This window comes from Camellia sinensis, chromosome 1 (genome assembly GCF_055761805.1).
Source record: "Camellia sinensis isolate YWXY chromosome 1, ASM5576180v1, whole genome shotgun sequence".
Taxonomy (NCBI): domain Eukaryota; kingdom Viridiplantae; phylum Streptophyta; class Magnoliopsida; order Ericales; family Theaceae; genus Camellia; species Camellia sinensis.
This window is the reverse complement of record NC_138961.1, coordinates 177,255,633-177,279,365: the sequence shown is the minus strand read 5'-3', so window position 1 is coordinate 177,279,365 and position 23,733 is coordinate 177,255,633. Positions and strand designations below refer to the sequence as shown.

The 23,733-nt window shown below is 39.4% G+C and overlaps 1 protein-coding gene across 1 annotated transcript; it reads left to right on the top strand.

Moving 5' to 3' along the window:
* Positions 1-20,388: 20,388 nt before the first annotated feature.
* Positions 20,389-21,360, top strand: LOC145790369 (uncharacterized). The gene is made up of 3 exons (XM_082868105.1): positions 20,389-20,467; positions 20,553-20,651; positions 20,894-21,360. The coding sequence occupies exons 2-3, from the start codon at positions 20,586-20,588 to the stop codon at positions 21,176-21,178; spliced, it is 351 nt and encodes a 116-aa protein (XP_082724231.1). The 5' UTR covers positions 20,389-20,467; positions 20,553-20,585; the 3' UTR covers positions 21,179-21,360.
* The last annotated feature ends 2,373 nt before the right edge of the window (positions 21,361-23,733 follow it).

Here is a 23,733-nt window from a genome sequence, read left to right as displayed (position 1 = left end):
AGTTGTCGTTGAAGCATAATTTATTTTTTGCACAAAGAGCCATGGTGACGGCCTGACTCCAAGACCCATAGTTGGTGTGGGTCAAGGCAATGTCAACAAGGGGGTGCAACGATGATTTGCGCAGTGCAAGAAATAGGGAGAGGAAAGATCAGAAATTCTTTTCTGCACTTTCTCTTGAGCATCACCCATGTCGGGAAAGACGGGCTGAAGTTGGAAGTTCTTCTAGTTTGCGGAGAGCTTTGTTTTACACGGAAAAACAACGACAAGAACATGAACCACGCTCTGATACCATGATAAAATGTATTTCTAATGAATATAATTTTATTTCTCAATGTCTCGATTACAGAACACAACTACATACACATATACATGAAGAACATACAAGCAACTAGGATGGATATGGAAGGAGAATAATTATCTATGCTCATGGAATGGGGATACGAAAGGAGAATGATTATGGAATAGATTTGGTTCTAATTGATTGTTGTCGAATATAGAGGATCAACCCTTGATTGTCGCTAATAATTATTTTTTAGGAAAAACTGCACTAGCATCTCTTAAGATTTAAAAAAATATATATAATAAATTTAATAATTTTAGTATAATTACACAAATTTTTAAGAAGATTAAAAGGGCTTAAACTAATGTAGATGGTCTGAAGACATAAAGATAAATAAGGTAAATTATTAATTTCAATGTTAATAGATTGATAATATTATTTTTTATTTATTTATATGACAAACGAATTATTAATTAAAATGGATCGAATTAAATTTTTAAGAGAACTTAATATAATTATGTTAAAACTGTGAGACTTATTATCTATTCTCCAAACATCGGGGGAGGTTAGTGTAATTTACCTTAAGTTTTATTATTTTTTAAGGGTAAATTACACTATTTTTTTCTAAGATTTTGCAAAAACATAACAAATCACAAAATTTTGATATAATAATACCGATTTCTCCCTTTTAATAAGTTTTAAAGAGTTAAAACTAATGCAGATAATGTAAAAACAAAAATACAAATAAAATATAAATTTTAATGTAGAAGAGATAACATCCTCTTTTTTATCTATGTCTAATAAATGTCTCATAAAAATAAAATTAAATATTATGTAAATTAAAATCTCTAAAAAAATTGAAGAAATTGTCATTTACACTATTTTAATAGATAAATTATAATAAAACTCCCTCAATTATGACATATTTGTGTTTTATCCCTCTAGAAGTATTATCTTGTTAGGGATATAAAACACATGACACATTAATCAGATCATATGTAAAACACATGACACATTAATTAAATTTTTAGGCCAATAATGCCTCTTATTTGCTGATCTCATTTGTATTTTGCCACTGAAATAAATGAGACAAAGTGCAAATAGAATCACTAAATAAGAGTATTATTGTGTTACAAAAAAACAATAATTAGTATTATTGTTCTAAAAAAATCAATAAGTGTGGTTTAAAATCCTAAAGAAAAATGTAATATTGTAATGACCCGGACTTGCATCAAATTAATTAGTCATATAATTACATTGTTATGTGCTAATTGATTATGTGTTTGATAAGAAATGGGTTAATTACACTAATAGTCCCTATAGTTTGGGACTTGTATCACTTTAGTTATTGACTTTTCAATTGTGACACATTTAACCCTGAATTTTGAATCTTGTTCCAAATAAGGACAATTGAAAATATCATTAGATTTTTCAAGGGTAAAATCATCAATTTGATAAAATATAAACTAATTTGACAAAAATAAATGTCAAAAAAATATTTTAAATTTTTTAAAAATTATTTTCATCCACCAATGATAAAATTATGTAAAATTAATAAAAATTACATGATTAATTTTACATGATCATCATCCAAACACATAATAAAAATTAATTTGGTAAAATAAATAAATAAATATCTAAAAGATTTATCAATTTTACATAATTTTATTTTTCGTAGGTAGAAATAATTTTTAAAAATTTAAAAATATTTGTTTGACATTTATTTTTGTCAAATTAGTTTATATTTTATCAAATTGACAATTTTACTCTTGAAAAATCTAATGACATCTTCAATTGTTCTTATTTAGAACAAGATTCAAAATTCAGGGTTAAATGTGTCACAATTGAAAAGTCAGGGACCAAAGTGATACAAGCCCCAAACTATAGGGACTATTTGTGTAATTTGCCCATAAGAAATTGTATGTAAATTAGAAAGATTTGCCTATATATCTGTTGAATGTAGAAAAACCTGTTGAAATTACTACTTTAAACAGGAAAGTGAAGGGCTTAGAGGCACCAAAAATCAAAATCGATTAAAGATTTGTGATCAGCATGATTTTTAGAACCTAATATGAAATTTTGTAAAAATCTGCTTTAGAATGAATTGATTGGATTTAATTAATATTATATATATATATGGGCCTTAGTTGAGAGACTTAACAAATATCTTCATTTTGAAGACACAAAAATGTAGAGAGAGAGAGAGGGGGGGAAGGTTCTAAAGAACTCAAAAAAGGAGAAGAAGAAGAAGAAGAAAAAGACCTTCAAGATTTTGGTTAGAATAGATCAAGATTGTGCAAGAATCTAACTAATTCAAGACTCTAGGTGAGCATCTAACTCTCAACTCTTGGAAATTATGTAATCTAGAGCGGAATTCATAGAGTATATGAAATCATTTGCATGGAAGTGTAGAGTTTGATCATGTTAAGTTAGTTTTGAGCATCCATGGTTGGAATTGTAAGTTATTTGGTTCATATTTGTGCAATTCATCATGTTTTAGAGTTGTGAACTCTTATGAACATTAAAGAGAGGAATGGTGAGAAAAAGCTCTAGATAACAACATACTTGGCATGATTTCATGAAATTTTTGTTCATGTCTTCATCTTATTGCTTAATTCTTCAACTTTGGGGGAAAATCCCATGGATTTTGAGTTTGAACTCATATATGCATATTTTGAGGGTTTGCACTCTAAGATCAAGGTTTGAGATTTGTTTTGAAGTTATGGTTTAATTTGAAGTTAAACATGGTTAATTCAACTTGTTTTTAAGAATTTTAGGCATTGGTTTGCTTGAAATTGAAGTTGATTTTTCAAAAGAATGAGTTTACTTTCAAAGTAGATTTTCGGATTGAAATGGTGCCCAAACTGCTCGACGCTAAACCTATAAATGTACTCAGATCTTGGATTATTAGCCGGTTACGACGCTAAACCTATAGGGGCGGATTTGAGTCGTGACAAATATGATAATAATTTAAGATGATTAACTGTTATATTTTTCAAAAGACAATGTATATGAGTCATAATTTTAAAAAAAATTCCCTATTTTTACCTATAAACAATCTTACGTGATATGATGAGAGTGAGGATTATAGAACTGTTGCAACTGTAAACAATCTCGATAATGGATCTAGGGGGTTGGGGATGTGGTCACACCCCCAAAAATTTTAAAAATTATCTAAATTATACTAATAGTTAGTAAGATAATTCTAAACTAGAGTATTTCACACTCTTAAAATTTCAATAGATCGCACTTTTATAATTATAAAGATTCACATTCCAAATTATTTACATTACAAAATTTAAAAAATAGTTTCTAAATCGAGTTTTATCAAATATTGACATATTCTAGTTGTTATACGTGTTATTTGCTATATTTTTGTATTATTTAGAGTTACTTATATTTTTCATTTGTTTTTATTTTGTACTATTGTTATTTTCTATTCATATGTCATTTATGTTTTTCTCCCCGATAAATCACATTTTAATTTGTTATGCACCTTATTTTGCATTTATTCTTATTTATTCATTCTCTAAAAATATAAATATTGTCCATAAATGAAAATATTGTCTACGTTCAACATGGCATTCTTAAAAATGAGTTTATAAAATTTAATATTGATTATTGAAATAAATTATCATTTTACTCATGCAAACGTATATTTTCAATTATTAAAATTTTCAAAACTAAACTACATAATAGGATAGAAGATGATTTTGTAACAAATTATTTGATCACATTTATTGATAAAGATATTACTAAAAATTTTGATGTTGAGTCTATCGTAGACGTGTGTATATATATATATATATTAATTATATAAAAAGTGACAAATTTAACATTTTTAGATAGTTAATTTTAGGGTAAATTACACTTTGCCACTTTCTTACTTTAGCCCTTAAAATTTCTTTTTTCTGGCTTTGGCTTATCATGTTTCAAGTTTTTCCTAATTTTCTCCTAAAGCTAGTTCCTATTTAAAAATAGACATAAAATGACATAATAACAGTCACGTGACATAAAAATATTTTATTATATATAATTCACACCTTTGACACAAACTCAAATTCTAATATAATAATATATTTTTTATATTATGTAACAATTATCATGGCATTTTTTGTCTAATTTTAAATAGAAATTAACTTTAGAAGTAAATTGAAAAAAACTTAGAACATAAGGGGCTAATTTTATTTATTTTTTTTAAAAAAAAATAATTTTTAAGGGTTAAGTCTAGAGGTCATCAATGGAATAGGTGGGGCTTACCTAACTTGCAATTATTGTGTTTAAAGCACATATTTTAAAGGGTTTTTGGGACTTTAACCAAATAAATGGGATGGTACGGGCGAACCTATTTAAAAAATGGAAATTTTTGTGTAGGTCTTAATAGGTGGAATTTCAATGGATCTTATGATAATTAATGGTATTTTTTTTATCCAACACTATTAAAAAAAGTCACTAGTTGCTAATTTTCAACAACAGTATGAAAATTTTGTCACAAAAAAGTCACTAATTATAAATTTTAGCAACAGTTTAAAAAAAAAATCATAAAAAAAGGTCACTAATTTTTTATTTTCAGTGACAATTTAAAAAATTTGTCACAGAAAAACGTCATTAATTGTAAATTTTAGCGACAATTTATAAAAATTGTGACAAAAAAAATCACTAATTATCAATTTTTAGGGATATTTCCAAAAAAATCGCCACAAAAAATTATTTTTAGTAATAATTTTACTAAGACTTATTTTCAATTGGAATTTATGGGAATTAAGTTTAACTATTATGAACTATTGGTAGTTTTCCCTTTACAAAACTAAAATCTCATCTATAAGGCTAAATCTTACAACCAAAATCAAACCAAATCAGGCTACACATTTTTCATTCACATATTTTTAATATTTCCATTTATTTTATTTTATTTTTGTTTACTTTCCAACATAATTCAAGTATTTTGATTTTTTTTAAAAAAATTTACATCTCATATATTAAAAAAACAATCAAGTAACATATAATATTTACAAGTAGAGGGGGGACAAAAAACTTTAAACGTTAGGCCAAAAAAATCAAACTAAATGTGGGTGTTGATTTCCAACCTCACAACCAAACATGGAACTTAGCAAGAGAGCACACGGCAAAATAAATTAAACCAAACACCTGCCAATAAGAAAACAAGAATACCACGGTGGCTCATCCACCTAGGGGCACTCCGACAATCAAGTCAATCAATCTTATCTCTCAAAGATATCAAACAAGTATTCAGTGCACAAGTCAAAGCATACCTTAGACCCACGTAGGTGCCTTACTTTTATAATTATCAGTGTTTAACTTCCCCTAGAAATCTTACTTCATAGGACTCTATCCTTTAGAAAGATAACATCGATCACAACTCACACTATTCAGATTAAGATGAACTTTCTCAAGAGTCGCATCTCTATCGAAATAAGTAGGTTGATGTCATTTAGGACTCTTGCCCTCTATCCAAATATCTCGGATTCAGATATGATTACATCATATCTCGGCGACTTGGTCTATCCACGTGGCACCTAGGCTAACAATCTCAACCACGTGGACAATCTCAAAAAATATGTTCCCGTGACTGCCCCTTAGGTTCTATTACCTCGACAACCTAAGGTAATAGAACCTATATCATCTGATCTTCTAACATGTAGGCTAAACAACATGCTAGAGATACTCCTCCAACCGAGATCATGACTCGTCGGCATCAAGAAACAAGGACTCAAATGTCCACTCGTCAAAAACTAAGAACCAAGAATTAAGATGATCCTTCTTGGCCTCCTTGCTCGATGTTGGCCATCTATTCCTACTAAGTTCTTATAGACAGTGCTGTGGACACTCCATTTTTGACCGCCCGCAAGGCTCGAGCTCTTTGTCCGGTACACTCGATAATAAAAGTGTTATTGTGCATGATTCTAGGTCTCAACGAAAGAGCCTTGTTTAAGCTTCGAAACAACCCCAAACCTTCCATATTCCCACTGATCATACCTAAGAAATTCATTTGTACACCTTGTGCTACCCTGTGTTGAGGCTGAAACAGAAAACAAGGGAATTCATTGAGGCCCGGCCGGCCAGGCCTTGGTAGCGAGAAACATTGTTCTAGACGGGAGGTCGCCAACTGTCCATTTTTAAAAATATTTATGATATTTCTTGCTCAAATTCTATAAATACGACCATACACCTCTGTTTTTAGGGTTCAACAATTGAGAGAAAGCCTGCACACATAGAGAGAGCTCATTCTTCATCCTTCTTCCATTGCAAGTTATCTTTAAGCTAATCTACCTTCCTTGTATCATTTATATACACCATACACAACCTTGACTCGTCATCTTAGAGCCTTGGTTGACCCTTGAGAAGCATAATTTAAGTTTGAGAGTGTGTCAAGAGTGAGTTTGATCATCAATCAAAGCTTACTCCATTTTGGGAGGTATAAGCTTGCAACTCTTGTTCTTATTTTTGCTTACTTCATTTCTGTCTATTTCTTGTATTCTTGGGTTGTTTTGCATCCATTTTAAGTGTTAGAACTTAGGTTTGGATAAGCTACCAAAGATGGTAAGGTTAACACCCTTACTTGCACCTATTTTCATAGCTCAACGCTTGGTTCCTTTACACTCTTTTCCTTTGATTTTTGAACTGATTTTCAGAGTTGAACTAAGGCCAAAAAACATGGTTTGAAGTCTTGAAATTGGAGGGGTTGACTACCCCTCCTTGTTTTTGCTTACATAGCTTTATTGTCTTTACTTTTTGTTTAGTTTTTTGAGTTTTTTTCTTGCATTTTCAGCTACTGTTTTGGCTTATTAGAGACTGTTTTAGGGCTATCCTAATCTATTTAATTGATTCAAGCTTTGATTAGTTCCTTTGCTGTAGCATTGGTCTTTCTACATAGCTTGTATTATGTTGTTCTTAGCCTTTCTTTGTCTAACTTTCATGTTAATGACATCATTTTAAGAATCAACTTGCCATTCATTTCTTTAATTTGAGAGTTATTTCAATCGGTTGACGGTCATTCAACACATGAACTAGAGATCCACGCTTAATGGCTTAATCTCTACGGAGATTCATTGTCAACAACGTAATCTGTCTTTCATGTTGAGAATTACTGTAACAACCCAGATTTTTAATTATTCTGTAGAATTTATACTAATATTATTTAATCTCAGTTCAGAAAATATATAATTTATTATATATTATTATGTGTAATTTTATAAAATAATATAATTATTAAAAGTTTAGGGGTCAAAATATAAATAACAATAATATAGATAATATTAATAATAATAATAATGAGTGTGGTATTAAAATAAATAATTAATTTTCTATTGGTATATAATAAAGTGTAATTTAATTAAAAATTATTTTATTTATATAATTATATTAAAATATTGGGTCAAAAGGTAATTATCTTAAATATTTATTAAGGATAGGAACGAATCTATATAATTATAGTCGAATCTGCGGATTGAATTGGAGAAGGACGCGTGTTGACTGAAGAGTGGGTTCACCTCCCTATATATAGGGGTGATTCGACTGAAAGAAGAAAAAAAAAGAAAAGGAGAAACAGAAAGAAAAGAAAGAAGAAAAGAGAAAGAAAGAAAAGAAATAGAGGAAAAGAAGAGAGAAATAGTGGAAGGTGAAAGGGTCTTTGATAGTGAAAAGAAAAAGTAAAGTATTAAAGTTAAGGTGAGTTATATTATACCTTGAGTCACCAAAATGTATTTTACGTATGTTTTGACTTACCAAAATCTGTTTTACACAAGTTATATTTTTAATAAAAGTTATGTTTTATAAAGGTTTCAGTTACGTGGTTTATCTTCTGAACTCTATTTGCTTAAAATGAAACCCATGGATATGTCTTTTTATATTTTAAAGAATATTTGATTATGACCTTATAAAGAATTATGTTTTGTAAGTACCACCACGGGAGTCCCACGCCTTGGGGGACTTAAATAACTATTGGCTTCTGTTTGACCACTTTGTGGTCCTCTGTCTGTCATGGATCCACTGACCTCTGTTTTGTGTGGACCAAAGTGCTATGTGGAACTAAGTGCTACACTATTGTGGGAGCCACCTCTTGAATCCGTACGAGCCACCTCTTGAATCTGTACCTCTGTTCTGTGCGGACCAAAGTGCTGTGCGGAACTAAGTGCTATACTATTGTGGGAGCCACCTCTAGAATCCGTACGAGCCACCTCTTGAATCCGTACCTCTGTTCTGACTGTCACTTCTGTGACCTCTGTTCTGTACCATGGTTATGGTTATATATTTATATAATATCTGTATTTCAGTTTCTGCTACTTAAATGATTTGTTTATGTAAATGTTTTGGCCTAAGGCTATATATTTACATAATCTATGTATTTCAGTTCTGCTATTCAAATGATTTCTGCTACTCAAAGGATTTATTTATATAAATGTTTTGGCCTAATTAACTATCCATGGTTATTTCGTGTCCCTTATACTCTTGGTATAATATTCTCACTCTGCCATGTGCTTATAGTTGTTTACCAATTTTCAGGAAACATGCAATTCTGAAATGACTTCTGGAAAGTCTTAGATGCGAGACTGCGGAATAGACATACATAGCACTTTTTTTATATATAAATATCGGCCTTTTTGGTCAATATTTTTTGTAATAAAAATAGGAGCTCCAATGATTATTTTGGTACCCTCACTCAAATATTTCTTCCGCTTGCGTTTATATTATTTGTTTATGAATTGGCCGTAGGTAACTTCAGTTACTGGCCATCACGATGCTTAACCCTTGGGTACGGGGAGCGAGTCGTGACAATTACTTCCCATTTGACGCTTATCTCCTTTTAGAGGACTTAATCATCACTTCGGACAAATGGACTAAAGAATGGAAATGACTAAGAGAATTCGTTTAAAAGCAACCAACACATATAAAGAAAACGAGTCATATTGCTTGGGCTTGGAGGGACGTTATGCCAAGTTTAACAAGTCAAGAGTTGTCTAACATCAATTCATGGTGTTTTGATGATCCTTGAAGCGTCTCTACTTCCTTTTTTTTGAGCTCATTCCATGATAAAGAGGGAGGAGTGGTCATATCCATTGCATTCATTGATTTTTGTCCAAAAATTGTATCCGAAATCATCAAGCAATCAATTTGCTCATTGATGATTTTGGAAACAATTCTAACCTTCTCTCGAGGCTTTCCCATGACAGAAAAGGAAGGAAGGGACAAACAGAGCTTGAACAACTCTGTCTGTATTGTTTTCACTTCAAAGCACAAAACAGAGTTTTGCACAAAAGTGAGGCACAACCGGCCTTCTTTATGCCCGGCAGAGCTTTATTGAGGGCCGGTCATGTCACACCTCAAGCTTTGTGACAATGTCGCACACTCATTTAAGTGAGCATGCAAGACTAAGAGTCCAATCACATAAACCAACAATGTAAAATACTCAAATTAAATCTTAAATTATCATAATGCCAAAATCCATAAAAATAAATAATTCTTATCATATGAAATTGTCCACCAAGTCCACTAATATAATCCACTAACAAAATAATAATCCAAGTACTTAAATCATAGTCCTACTCTAGGCACTCCTACAAGTAAAAACCCTGCACAGCTCTACTCCTCAAAATCTGAAAAATAAAATAAAATAAAATAGGGGTAAGCTAGACAGCCTAGTAAATAACCAATCATCACTGCTAGCTGTATCAAGTATACAAAAAAAAAATAGTCGATAACCAATAAATATATTTTTGCTACAATTCAATAAATAAACAATTATTTCGTAATATGGTTTCATAGTTGAAAATAAACAATATAGCAATACATTCTAATTGAAAAGACAATGAGATAATTCGAAGAAATTTCGTTGTCCAAATCGATGATTCAATATTCAAATGGTTCAATGATGCGATTCACAAGACCCAAGTCTTAGAGACTACAGTCACTTAGCCTGTGACAAGGCCCAGAACCGCACATAGGTCGGTGGCAAAGCCCCAAAGGAAACTAGTTTCTGTGCCAATAAATAACCCCCATTGGCTAGGGTCCAAATCATAGTCAGACTAGAGTGATGTTCAAAATTCAAACAATACACAACTTTTAAATAAAATATTCGATATTTTCAAAATAAACATTTGGTACAATTTTTAGAATAGTTTCACAAAATATTCAAAAAAAATTATAATAATATTCGATGTTGTTTTATACTTGACGTATATTTTATTTTCAGAGAACATGAAGGTTATAAATAAATATTTATAATTTTAAACGATTCAATAGGAATACAAATGAACAAACAGTGATAGAGGGTTACTTACCTCAAACACTTAAAAAATAATATTTCCCAAGCTAATATCAAATTACCAAGATCCACCTCAATCTCACAAACCTAATAAAATATTACGCCACATAAATAATTATTATTGATCACGATAATGCATCCATCATTCTTTTCTTTATGATAGAATAAGATAATCCTATAGTCTATCAGTAATTCCCAAACCCCAGCACCGATACAGAGCCACTACGGCTTGAACAATTTTTCAAAACTTACATTATTCTATTGTTGTTTATTAACATATATAAATTTTTAATTACTACCAGCCAAACTTGCATCCCAAAATTACACCACCATTAACGTTAACTTATCACATATCAATCCCAAAATAAGAACCACCCAAACGGAATACAAAAATACACTCTAAAGTCGGTGTAACAGCGCCCGGGGAGGGGCCTCGCGCTACAGTTCGGACTCTCGATTTGTGTCACGGTTCTTAATCTGAACCAAAGAGTCCAAATCTGGCAAATCGTTTTGAGAAACAGATTTTTGAAAAAGTAGTGCCAAACATGGACTGCTTTGCCAGATACAGAGTCGCCACCTAAATATTTTTTATATGGGAGAATTTAGGAAACCCTGACTCGGTGCCGAAGGCCATATGTCCGTCATCACCGGAGTTGTCTCGGCTCGGGAGCTTGGGTACGATCGGGGAAGGTCAGCTATGAGCACCCCCTTTCGCCCGGTCCGAAGACCGGCCTCTACTAACCATGATATCCGTTTTTGAAAACTTTACGTGTTCTTATTCCATTTATTAGCCTAGAATTACTATGTTATGCGCACAGCAAACAAGTATAGACTAGATTGCCTAATTTGGAAATAAACATTGCATATCCGTTTGGTTTGAAAATGCTTTGGAATTTGCTACTCGCAAGTAGGCTAAAATACGGATTCCAACGAGTTTTTCCAACTCAAACAACCCAACCTTCACCCACAGGCATTCAAAACAGTTTAACACATAAGCATCTAGCCACATGTTAAGCATGCTGTTACGGTAACATTCACACACATGCGAGATGCTAAAGCGGAAATACTTACATCGTACTCCGTGCCAAAACAAAGAACTTGTTAGTAATCATGCATGATCCAAGTCCATGTGAAGTGCCTAATGCATCGCATACAAAATGTCGCTAAGATAGGCTCGGCTATCCTAAACATGTCATGTGAAAATGCACAATTATCACGTATTCAGTTTGAAAATTGAAGTATTGATGCAATTAGCGTGATGTACCGAGCCTAATGCATGTAATACAAATGCATGGATGCACACATGCATAGCATAAGGTATGCTAAATTAGACGTGACCTAATACTAACCATCAAAGCAGGTAAGTAAAAGGGAAGAAAGAAGTGGGGATTGGAAGACATTCACACACCCACACACACTTATTACAGATTTGCCCTCGCTCCGAGGGACCGAATAAATGTTACAAATTAACTAACTACGCAAGCTAATTAATATTACAAATTAAACTAATTTAATTAACAAATTAAATTAAATTAATTAAAGCAGGAAAGCGTCTCGGGAAACGCGCCACCATGCGCAAGCTGCCTCTGTTTTCCTCCCTTTCCTCCTCTGGAGGTTGTCAAAACCTCAGGACTACATCCTTGGACAGAGGGGATCACCACCGGCTAGATGAAACTTCCACCGGCAGTGTGGTATGGCCATCGGCACAAAATAGGGCCTGTCGGCAGAGAAAAATGTGCCGGTCGGCACATTACACTGCCGGTCGGCAGAGTATTCCTGCAGAACCTGCAACTCACAGCAACAGAGGGCAAAACAAGGCATGACAGCATATTTCAAGACATGTATGCACTAACCATGTCCCTTATCATTGTGATGACTCAAAGGGACATGTGCCTCGGTTCTCGGACCACCAATCACGCATTTCCATGCATGATGGCCCAAGGAACCAAGTATGCAACTTTGGTTTCAAATGCATGCAAACCAATCAAACAAATAAGGCCCAATTCCTATCACCAATTCAAGGAACAAGGCATGCATGCGAAATGCAATGCAACCTAGGCATACAAGCTAGGAATGCAACATGGCATGGCAATCAACTCATGCAAGCATACAAGCATGCATATGGCAATGCAAATGGATGCAAAGATGGACTTAAACATGAATTAGGCGACTCTAAAATAGGCCTAAAACAGTAGCCAAAAGTGCTAAAGAGTGAGAGCTAAATGGCATGCACACACACATGCTCATAAGGACCAACACTTAAGCATGAATCAAACAACATTCAAGCACACTTGAAAGAAGGAAACATGGACAAATTAGCATGCAACATGAGCCTTAAAATCATGTTATAAAATGATGCCAAATCAAATTATAAATCAAGTCAAGCATGCAACAAAAAGTCCAAGTGTTCAAGGCAAGTTGATAAGGCATTGAACTACACTTATCATGACCAAACATGGCATGCATTAAACAACTAAAAATAGATTTAGCATGTTAAAACAAAGCTAAAGGACTACTTAGATGGCATCTAAGTGGCCCAAATACAAAGGCATACACCATGGCCAAAACATGGAACATTGCAAAACATGCTTTCAAAGCATTAAAGAGACATGCGAGGCAATCAAACAAGCATGGAAATGGGACTGAAATGACATATAGAATGATCCCAAATCACCAAAACAATGCAAAGATGGCATGCTACACATGCACATATTCAAGGCCAACAAGCCCAAATGCAAAGGAGCCTTATAATGCATGCTAAAATCGACCCAAACGACTATGGACAGATCTAAAACATGGCAAAATAAGCATATAACCTTCACAAATACAAGCCTAAAACATGCTCCAACAAAGGCTAACAACCTAGAACATGTTAAGGCACAAATAAGGCATTACATGGCAACTATGCTAAACATGCATAAGGTTCCAAAACCAATTTGAAATCATGTTATATCATGGATATATAAGCATGAAAAACAAACCAAACATGCTCAACACACACTCAAGCATAGGCTTCCTTAAGAGGCCAAAATGTGCCCTTTTCAAGGACAACAAGGAGAGGGGGTGGCCCTCTCCTTCTTGGGACTTCAAAGCATCATCTTTACCACTGAAATCCCTCAAGATTTCAGTGGTGAAGAGACCTCAACACCAAGATCCCGGAGCTAGCACAAAATGGCTCAAAATGAGGCCTTTTGGGGCTTAAGGGTGGTCAACACCCCTCAAACAACAAAACACTCTTAATAAACAATAAAGAGGGCTTAAAAATAGAACTTTTTTATGTTATACAACAAGCACAAAAACAGCTCTAAGGTAGGTATAAAATCAAAGCAAAAATAGGGGAAAAAGGGACTAGTTTCTTACCCTTGATGCCTTCTTCAACAAAGATGCTCCAATGGCCTCCTTGAGCTTGAATCCAAGACAAAAACTCCAAAACACACTCTTTAGAACCTCAGCTCCTAGAGGAAGGTGAAACACTAGGTGTTTGTGTGCAATAGTAAGGCACAAAACACCTAGTGAACAAAATGAGAAGGAAAGAGAGATAGGTGAGTGTATCTAACCCTAACCCTAGAAAACCAGAGCTCTCCTCTGTCTTTTCTCTCTCTAAAATGTCTAAGCCTCCCTCCTTTTTCCCTTAGAGAGAGCCCTCTCTATAAGCCTCTTGTAAAGCTTATTCAACAAGCTTTGCAAGAGGGAGATCCCTCCATACACGTGTATGGAGGGGAGCAAAAGTTATACAGCTGTCCTAAAATATCTGCAAAAGCAGATGAACAGCAATCGGTCGGCAAAAAATGCCATCTTGGCCAAACAAAGTGCCGACCGGCACAAAAAAGTGCTGACCGGCAACAAATAGTGCCGACCGGCAAACTATTTTGCCGGTGGCAGCAAAAACCAGCCGGTGGCCTCTAGCCACTGCCGGTGATGGGTGGGGATGGTCTACAAGCCCTACCCTGCCCTTCCAAGGCAAAACACAAGTGTTCGGTGCAAAACCGGACACTGAACGGTCAAGTTCGGAGATTCTGGGGTAGGGCGCGAGAGCCAAAACCTCCGGGAACTCCAAACAAACACAAACAAGGATAATCACCGAGTGTTCAAGCGGTGACGTCCGAGTCTTGAGGACGGTCAAAAATGGGGTGTCTACAGTTGCCCCTCTTTGACAGAACTCGAAAGTCATAACAATGACGGGAGTGAATGTCAAAGCCTAGAGACGACCCATTTTTGACAAGGCCGAAGACTTAGACAAACATGCAATACAAATAAGATATGCGCCCGAAGGCAGGGGCAAAATGCACGACAATGCACAGAGCTGAGCATAACTTATGATCATGCAAAGAAAGCTGTAATGAAGCAAACATGCAACAATTTTAAGCTAGCATACCAAACTACACTACAATGCAGAAAGGATGTAAGAGAATTATGGAATTCTCAATACGTCTCACTCGGGAGATACAATACCTGCGCGGCTCGTCTGGTTGCACCAGCTTCAAATGAACCGTACATACAATATCGTGCCTGAAAAGAAAACAAACTTAACAGGTACAATATTGTTAGCAACATGCATGACAATGCAAAATGGATGAAAAACGAAATGCAATATATACAAAACAATGTATAAACAATGCAAATGCAGATGCAATGTAATTGAAACAATGCAAGCTACATGCAAAGCAATTGAATCGTGATCCAATCACGAGCGGTTCGAAACCACACCTATGTCAAATAGATTGATGGAGGTAACAAGTCTGTCTACCATAGAACGGTCAACTGAACTATGAGTATTGTAGACAGACGCAAGAACAAGTATTGGGTGGAATGACACAAGTGGGGAAACAACCCGCTGGAGAAAGGACTACGATCCTAATGCCGGATGCAAAAATTACACTACAATGTAATGGGTGGATATGGCACGCAGGCCAAACCAAATCTTGCCTAGGAAAGGCATGCATACATACAAGCCATGTGTAACACAGAAAAGGTGCCGCAACCCTCAACCAACATATCAATGTGGAATCGGCGCGATACACATACAGAACTGTGTTCTAACATGAAAAGTAAGGGCACATACCAGACCAAGCTCAACCTGGAAAGGCGCAAGCCATTAGGCGGAAGGTGATGCAATGAATGCATGCAATATTACAATGCAATATTTACAAATATGCAATGGAATGGATACAATGGATATGGCCTACAAGCCACACCAAATCTTGCCTAGGAAAGGCATGCACACATACGAGGCATGTGTAACACAGAAAAGGTGCCACAACCCTCAACCAACATATCAACGTGGAATCGGCGCGATACACAAGAACTGTGTTCTAACATGAAAAGTAAGGACACATACCAGACCAAGCTCAACCTGGAAAGGCGCAAGCCAAAGGCGGAAGGTGATGCAATGAATGCATGCAAACTACAATGCAAATGCAAGACAATGCAAATATGCAATGACTATGATTGCAACTTTCCCTATCTTACCAACAGGGTGATATACTAGGTTGGTTCAGTATCCAGAACTGAGGCGTAGACATGCCGCCTCAACCTATGGGGCTTCCATACAGATTTCAAGCCGAGGGTAAACCTCTGGGTATTTAAACCAGACTTTAGTCTCGGAACTCCCGAACCTTTGCGTTCTAGGCATAAGCCGTTCGAACTCTAGTTTCCACCGTCCCCGTTGGTCTTCTAGGAACTCATCGCAAGCACAGACAGGTGGCTTTACCAGACCACCGAAAGTCGTTCGGGCACGACAAACACCGAAGGAATTGCACCTTCAGAGGATTTAAGGTCTCCTAGACCGGGATGCAAAATGTATGCATGACAATGCATGTTTTTTTTGTGTTTTTTTTTTTTTTTTTTTTTTTTTTTTGAAATGCAAATGATGTATGAAATGCATGTTGCATGAGATGCGCGACAACACGCGGCTTAAGATATGTACAAAGCAATAGTGTGCACACCAATGCAATAAAGGTCTTGCACCTTCCAAGGATTTAAGGTCTCCTAGACCGTACGTGTTTAAGGTCTCGCCAGACCATGCGTGTTTAAGGTCTCGCCAGACCACGGGGGTATTTACAAGACGCGTGACAATGCGCTGAAGGTTTCGCACCTCCAAAGGATTTAAGGTCTCCTAGACCGTGCGTGTTTAAGGTCTCGCCAGACCGTGCGTGTTTAAGGTCTCGCCAGACCGTGCGTGTTTAAGGTCTCGCCAGACCGTGCGGTATTGCACGACGGTATGATGCGCAAAATAGCGCAATGCGTTAGGCAACGCGAGTGCACAAGACAGTGCGATGGAATGCATGCAAAATGCAATGAGATGCGCAAAACAGCGCGAACAATTTTGAAATGCACAGAACAGCGCGAGGTTTGAAATGCACAAGACAGTGCAATGCGCAGAACAGCACGAACAATACAATGCACTAACAAGTGCAATGCGCAGAACAGCGCGAACAAAATACAATGCACTAACAAGTGCAAGTAAGGTGCGCAAGATAGCGCGAACAAAATACAATGCACTAACAAGTGCAAGTAAGGTGCGCAAGATAGCGCGAACAAAATACAATGCACTAACAAGTGCAATGCCAAGTGTGACGTGCATGCCACACGGAGTGTAAATGGGCTTAAATGCGCAACAACGCACGTATTCCGGAATGCATGACAATGCATGGAATGGAAATGCAATGATGATGCATGAGAAATGTGCACGACAATGCAAAGGGGTGCGTGTTGCAACGCATGTAACACGTGCATAACAATGCAAATGTGTGGCGCGTGACAGCGCGATGTAATGCACCGAAGTAGTGTGATGAGTTCGTGCAACACACATGGGGCAACTTTTGAATTCAAAAGGATACAAAAAGGATACACCTTGCACGAATTCGAGTGCCACGCACTGGAGACACGGCCCGAAGTCAAAACGGAGGCCGGTTGAATGTCGGAGATGCGCTTTCTTGCACTTTCTTCAGCTATGAAGACCCAAAACAACTCAAAAGGCCTAAACAAGGCTGTGGGAACCCCACCGGCCGAAAGGGGAGGCCACCGGCTGGCCGTCGGCACAAAAATAATTCTATCGGCACAAAAAAGTGCCGGCCGGCACAAAACATTGCCGACCGGCAAACAGTTGCTGAATCGGGGCAGTTTTGTCTTTTCACTTCGGGCATTATAAAATAGGGCTTGAAAATCCTATTCTTCACTTTTCCACCGCCGAAAATTCTTGCCCTCTCTCTCTAGAGTGCTTCTGTCTCATTTTTCGCCCGTTTCTTCGCGTTCTACGCCCGTTTCGTCGTCGGATTCGCGTTTCTCTTCGCGTTTCGGACATTTTCCACCGATCACATTCTCGTTTCGGCGCCTCGTTCGGCGTTCTCGCCTTCTCGGGGTTTGTTCCCCTCACTTTCCTCTTCATTTCCGTGTCCTTTCACATTCCGGCCTTCCCGGCCATTTCCGACCCTCTCGGGAGTTGACTTTTCAGTTGACTCTTCGTATTCCGGCTCGGTTTTCCTTTTCCGGCCATTTTCACACCACTCTCTACATAGCGGACGACATTCCACGTGTCGGGACTCCCCCGGACCACGAGATGGACCCCGGGGTCGAGCTCTTACCACTGAGCGAGCGCCCGTTCGACCCGGCGACCTACCGGCCGGCGATCCACGTTCTGCCCCCTGACGGCCTGCGTCAGTTCCGGAGCTTCGAGAGGTACGCGCCCCCTGAGTTACTGCTACGCGAGCCTACCTCCCACCTTTCATTCGGCACTCCCGAGGTAACTCTTCATCTTCTGCTTTACTTTCTGCAATGTAGGATACGAAACTGCCATAGTTAGCTGTATTCTTTAATTGCTGAAATCTGATATGCCGTAGACCGTAGTTGACTGTAAACATACATACAACTGATATCTGCTTGAGACTGACACATGCACACACACTGCACTAGTCCTGAATCACCCAAACACACGGCACACACTGTATTCTACTGCACACACACTGGTACCCAGTATTTGTCTGAATCTGTTCGATTTGCACACATGCCACATCTGTTCTGAAACGCCCAAACACGCTGACACAGCACACGTATTTTCTATAAGCACACCGGCACCCGGTATCTGCCTGAATCTGACAAACTTGCATACATGCCATATCTGTCTTTTCAAAATCGCATTTTGAATGTTGTCCTGCAATTGTTGTTTTCTGTTTGCAGGAGGGTTCCCATACCATTCGCGGGTATGGGAATACTGGTGCGCGGGAGTGGTATGACGAGCTCCCTGATGCGGTCCAGCGCATCGTGGACCGAGCGGGCTTCGGCACCTTCTGCCGAGGGCTCTCTAGGTTGTCCACCTGCAGACCTCTTCTTGCTGCTCTGGCGGAGAGGTGGTGGGACACCACCGATTCTTTCCACTTTTCTGCCGCAGGGGATATGACGATGACCCCTTATGACTTCTCGATGCTCACAGGCATCGGGGTAGGGGGTGATCCGATCCCCTTCGACATAGCGATGGATGAGTGGACCGCCGCTCAGGTTCATTTACTGGGGGAGGCCCCTCCGCTAGCTCGCCCAGGCTTCGTCCGCTATTCCTGGTTCGAGGCACAGTTCAGGGTCCTGCCCGCATTGGGGGAGGAGACTCAGATGACCGAGGAGGACGTGGAGAGATATGCTCGGGGCTTCCTCATGTTCCTTTTCGGGACTACTATCTTCGCCGACCGGGCGAACACCGTGCCTCTCTGCCTTCTCAGTGCACTGGTGGACGTCCGAGATATTCTGCACTTCGATTGGGGCGGCGCTGCTCTGGCCACCTTGTACGGATATATGAGCTCGGCTTCTCGCGGCAGCGGCCAGCTGCTCGGAGGTTACTGGCGGGCTTGGGAGGTACATTTCTTCTCCACTTTTCCTTTCTGTCTCGTACTTTCCGTAGTCTGTACACTGCACACACTGTAGTCTGCGTTACACTTACCGTATACTGTACACACGGCACACACATACATTCTGTTTTACACTGACTGTACACTGCTCACACTGTACACTGCACACAATACACTGCACAACACACGGCTCTGCCATTTCTGCTTTATTCTGTATACCCTGCTTTATCTGAAGGTCATACTGACATCTGTTTTGCAGTTGTGGGTTTATGCCTACTTCCCTAGGCTTGCACCTGTGCCAGTTGCGGAGCCTCCTCCGGCTGTTCCTTTCTCGAGTCGCTTTGACGGGGGATGCACCCGGCGACCTCGGGAGACATTCGGCTTCTTCCGCCGATACTTCGACACCATCACCCCCACAGAGGTATGTTTTACTTTCAGTTCGTTTAGCTTCGCTTTCCCACTGCATGTTTCAATAACAGTAGATAACAAACTGTCTGTTACTTTCAGATCACATGGCGGCCATGGGCTTCCTTGCCGTCGGCGATGCGGGGTCGGTTCCCTGGTGCTGAGGAGACCTCGCGTTTCCGGATTCTGCTAGAGGGCCCGGTCTGTCGGGCTTGGTACCTGGGGGAGCGTTTTCTACGCCAGACCCGCGGGTTACCTGAGCAGATAGTCCCGGCTCACCCTCCTGCAGAGATGAGGGAGACCGAGGGGCTGACCCCTGAGCAGCTGGATGATTACTCCATCGGCTGGGAGGAGGCCGGCTTCCGAGGCACCGGCGACTATCAGGAGTACGTGCGGACGTACCTGATGCGACCTTTGAGCGGTCGTCGAGCAGAGGGGGCCAGGCCTGTAGCATCGGCGGCTGGGGCCGGAGCAGGAGCAGGGGCTGGATCTTCGAGGAGGGCCCGAGTCCGTGGCAGGGGCGGAGCGCGGGGAGGACGAGGAGCTAGCTGGCCTGCCCTGCCTGCTGTACTGACTTTCCAGGGGCAGGGTGGGTCGACCTATCAGATCCCCTTCGCCCCTCCACCGGCTGGTCATGAGTTCACTGACATCCCCGACCTTCCGCCGGTATGTATCACTGCACTTCGTACAGTTATCTCACTTCAGTTTACTGATATTCCACAGAATACTAATGCATCTGATACCTTTGCAGGCTTCTCCTGAGTACACCCGTCAGTCGTTGGCGATGAATGCCTCGATGATGGGGATGCTCCAGCGGACATTTGACCTTCTGGCTGTCTACAGCATACCGGTATGTCCTTCTGACACTGGCCTCAAACCATTCATACACTGCTTCGCATAATCTGATTCACGGCACAACACCTGATACACTGATCTCACCGTATCTGAGCACTGCATACACTGCATTCTGCACTAAACTCTGTACTGACAAACTGCTCACGGCATTCGTACACTGTATCCATACACTGCATTCTGCACTGATAAACTGTCTACAGTATACTGATGCATTTCACTTTTTGTGTGCTTTTTCAGCCTCCCTTCCAGATTCCCATGGCAGGAGGTGCTCCAGCCAGACCTTCTGTCCCTGCCCGGGGGAGAGATGAGGAGGGCAGGATATTTCCCCGCACTAGGGGTGGGCGTACTCACGTCGGGAGCAGCTCGCGGGCTCCAGTCCCGGACGATGACGACGACGAGGAGTCAGAGGCGGAGGCAGGGTCGTCGGAGGAGGAGACCGCAGACGGTTCTAGCTCGGGCTCTGATGACGACGCTGTTGATGCTCCTGGACCTTCGTCCAGGAAGAGGGCCAGGACGGACTGACGGCCCTTGGAGTGATCGACACAGATGCAGATTTTTTGTTATCTTTTCTTTCTTTCCTTGTACTTTTCTTTTTGGTTGGTAGATAGATTACCTTGTACTGCCACAGGCAGGTTTTGTTTCCAAAGCTTGTACATTTGAAAAAGATAATGAAATGAAACGAAACGAACTTTTTATCTGAAAAAGTGTTTACATTTACACATTTCATGCATTGCATCGCATCTCATCATGTTACACCTCAATGTAAATGGAATTGATTGGTTGTCTGAAAATTGAACACTTGCACTGTAATAATCAGATAACTTAAACAGCTAACAACCGAAACAACCCAAGCAACCCACTGCCTGATTCTTAGACACACAGCCCTTACTCTGTTGGGGATTGATCTGCATACAGCCCAAAACACAGCATTCAGTTCATTCTGCACACTGCAATTCTCAAACAAGACAGCCCAATCTAATCAGGACGGACCTCAAAGATGGAACTGGTTGGAGTCGGAACACGTTCCAATGTAGAGAATGGCACAGCATTCTGAGCATAAGCGATTTTTGAAATCGAATGAGGGTTTTTCAAACCGGGATATCGAGCCTACCACTGAACAGAGCGGAAAGGACTCAAATATAGGTACACGACCTAAACACAACGAGACACGCTCGGGAAAGACTAAAAACAAAAGACGAGACCGTCAAATGAAAGAGACACGACACACAGACGCGTAACCAAAGATGGGGGACCTCGGACCACGAGGAGCCAGTTCAATCTGGGTATTGTTTCCCACCCCTTCTTATTTGTGATTCTCACATCACTCAACTCTCAAGCTCGGATTTTCTCTCGAAACCCTTTTCCTCGCTTTTCTCTCAACTTACACCTCTCTATTCTTCATTCTCTCATTTTTCATCCCTCCCCGGGGTGATTGATGGATAAATGGAAAGGTGCGGGTTTATGCTCAACACCGTTAGCTCACGGCTATTCTTCCGGCAGGCAGAGTGCTCTTCTGGCAAGTACGTCGATGACGGGGAAGAGACAGAACGCCTGGCTCAACTGTGCCCCTAGTTCATCATTTTAACCATTTTTTCCGTTTTTGCTTTCTACTAAAACGGTTTTGATCGAAATGAGAGTCGGATTAACGTACTTGTTCGACTTTTGTTTTGAAAAGCATGCAAGTCAGGCAGCAAGCACTGAAAATTTTCCTTTTAGGTCCAAGACAATGGTCCGGTTTTGGAAAATGAAATAGTTTTCGAGAAAATAGTCAACCTCAGTAAAAATTTTCAAAAACTATTTTTTTAAACAGCTGATGCTCAACAAGCATGGAACTTACTCTTCGAGATGCGCGACCTCGGATCGGAGGCAATGGAAAATTGCCCCTGGTTTGAAGGAGGGTGGGAGGCAACGGAAAGTTGCCCCTAGTTTGAAAGGCGGCTCACAGCGGCTCGTGGCAACGGAAAGTTGCCCCTTGTTTGGGATGGTGCCGCAGCAATTCACAGACAGTCTTCATTGGCGGTGGTCGAGCTCTTAGACACAGCGATGACGAAGACGGTCACAACACATATATGGACACAGTCACCTTGAAGGGTGTTGGCCACTGGACTTTGGAACGAAATTGAAACCATTGCATGGACTGAGACGCTATGAAAGCGTTGGGGGCTGGACTTCATGATGAAGTTGCCTACGTATCCCAAACATGGGAATCAAGCCTTACGTAGTTCCGGGTAAGGTCTACTCGGGTATTTTAACTTTCACTTTGTTTGGCTCTTATTTTTGCCAAGGCGCCCAATGCGGGTTTTCGACCTTGCGAGCTTCTTTTCATTTTCTATTTCTTCTTCATTTCTTTTGCATTTTTCTTTTTCTTTTCTTTTTGGTATCTTTTGTCTTTTCTTTTCTTTTCTTCTTTTTTGTATTTTTCTCTTGCTCTAACTTTTGCCTGGGTCGCCCTTCTGGGTTTTCGACCCAGCGAGCCTCTCAAAGGGTAAAAGTGTAGCAAGTCCATGCCAAATGGTTCCTGAACTGGAAGCCTCTCCGTGTCTAAGAGAACGGCTGTTGCACTGATTTGCGGAGAACCCATCAGGGTCACTCTACGAGCTTCTTCCGGCGAGATCTACTCCTTCTGATTCGGCCTTGATGCTTCTTGATCGAAGGCTACCTCAAAACTGGCCACACGGGCCTTTCATGGCGTTTGTCCGTTGAACTTTTTGAACAGTCTGAATGGGTTCAAAGTCGGAGCGGGTTGAATCTTGAGGCTGAGAGCGATCCTAAGCTGCGCGATCTCAAGAACGATTCCATACAGGTCTTCACAAGGCCGCGTAAAATATTTGTTTTTGAAAGTTTTTAAGAAAGCGACGAATCGCTCGTGCCGAAGATAGTGTGGAACCAATCTGGATCAGGCCAGGGTCCTTCTCAGTACTCACGCCGACAAGCATGATTTCATTCATAAAAAGGCTTAACACGCCTCTCTTTCTCTCAAAATGATCAAAATTTTACAAAACCCAAGGAATTCCTTCCTCTTCGTTTTCATCACCGCAGTGTTCAAAAAGTTTTTTTTTGAAAACTTAGGTTAATGC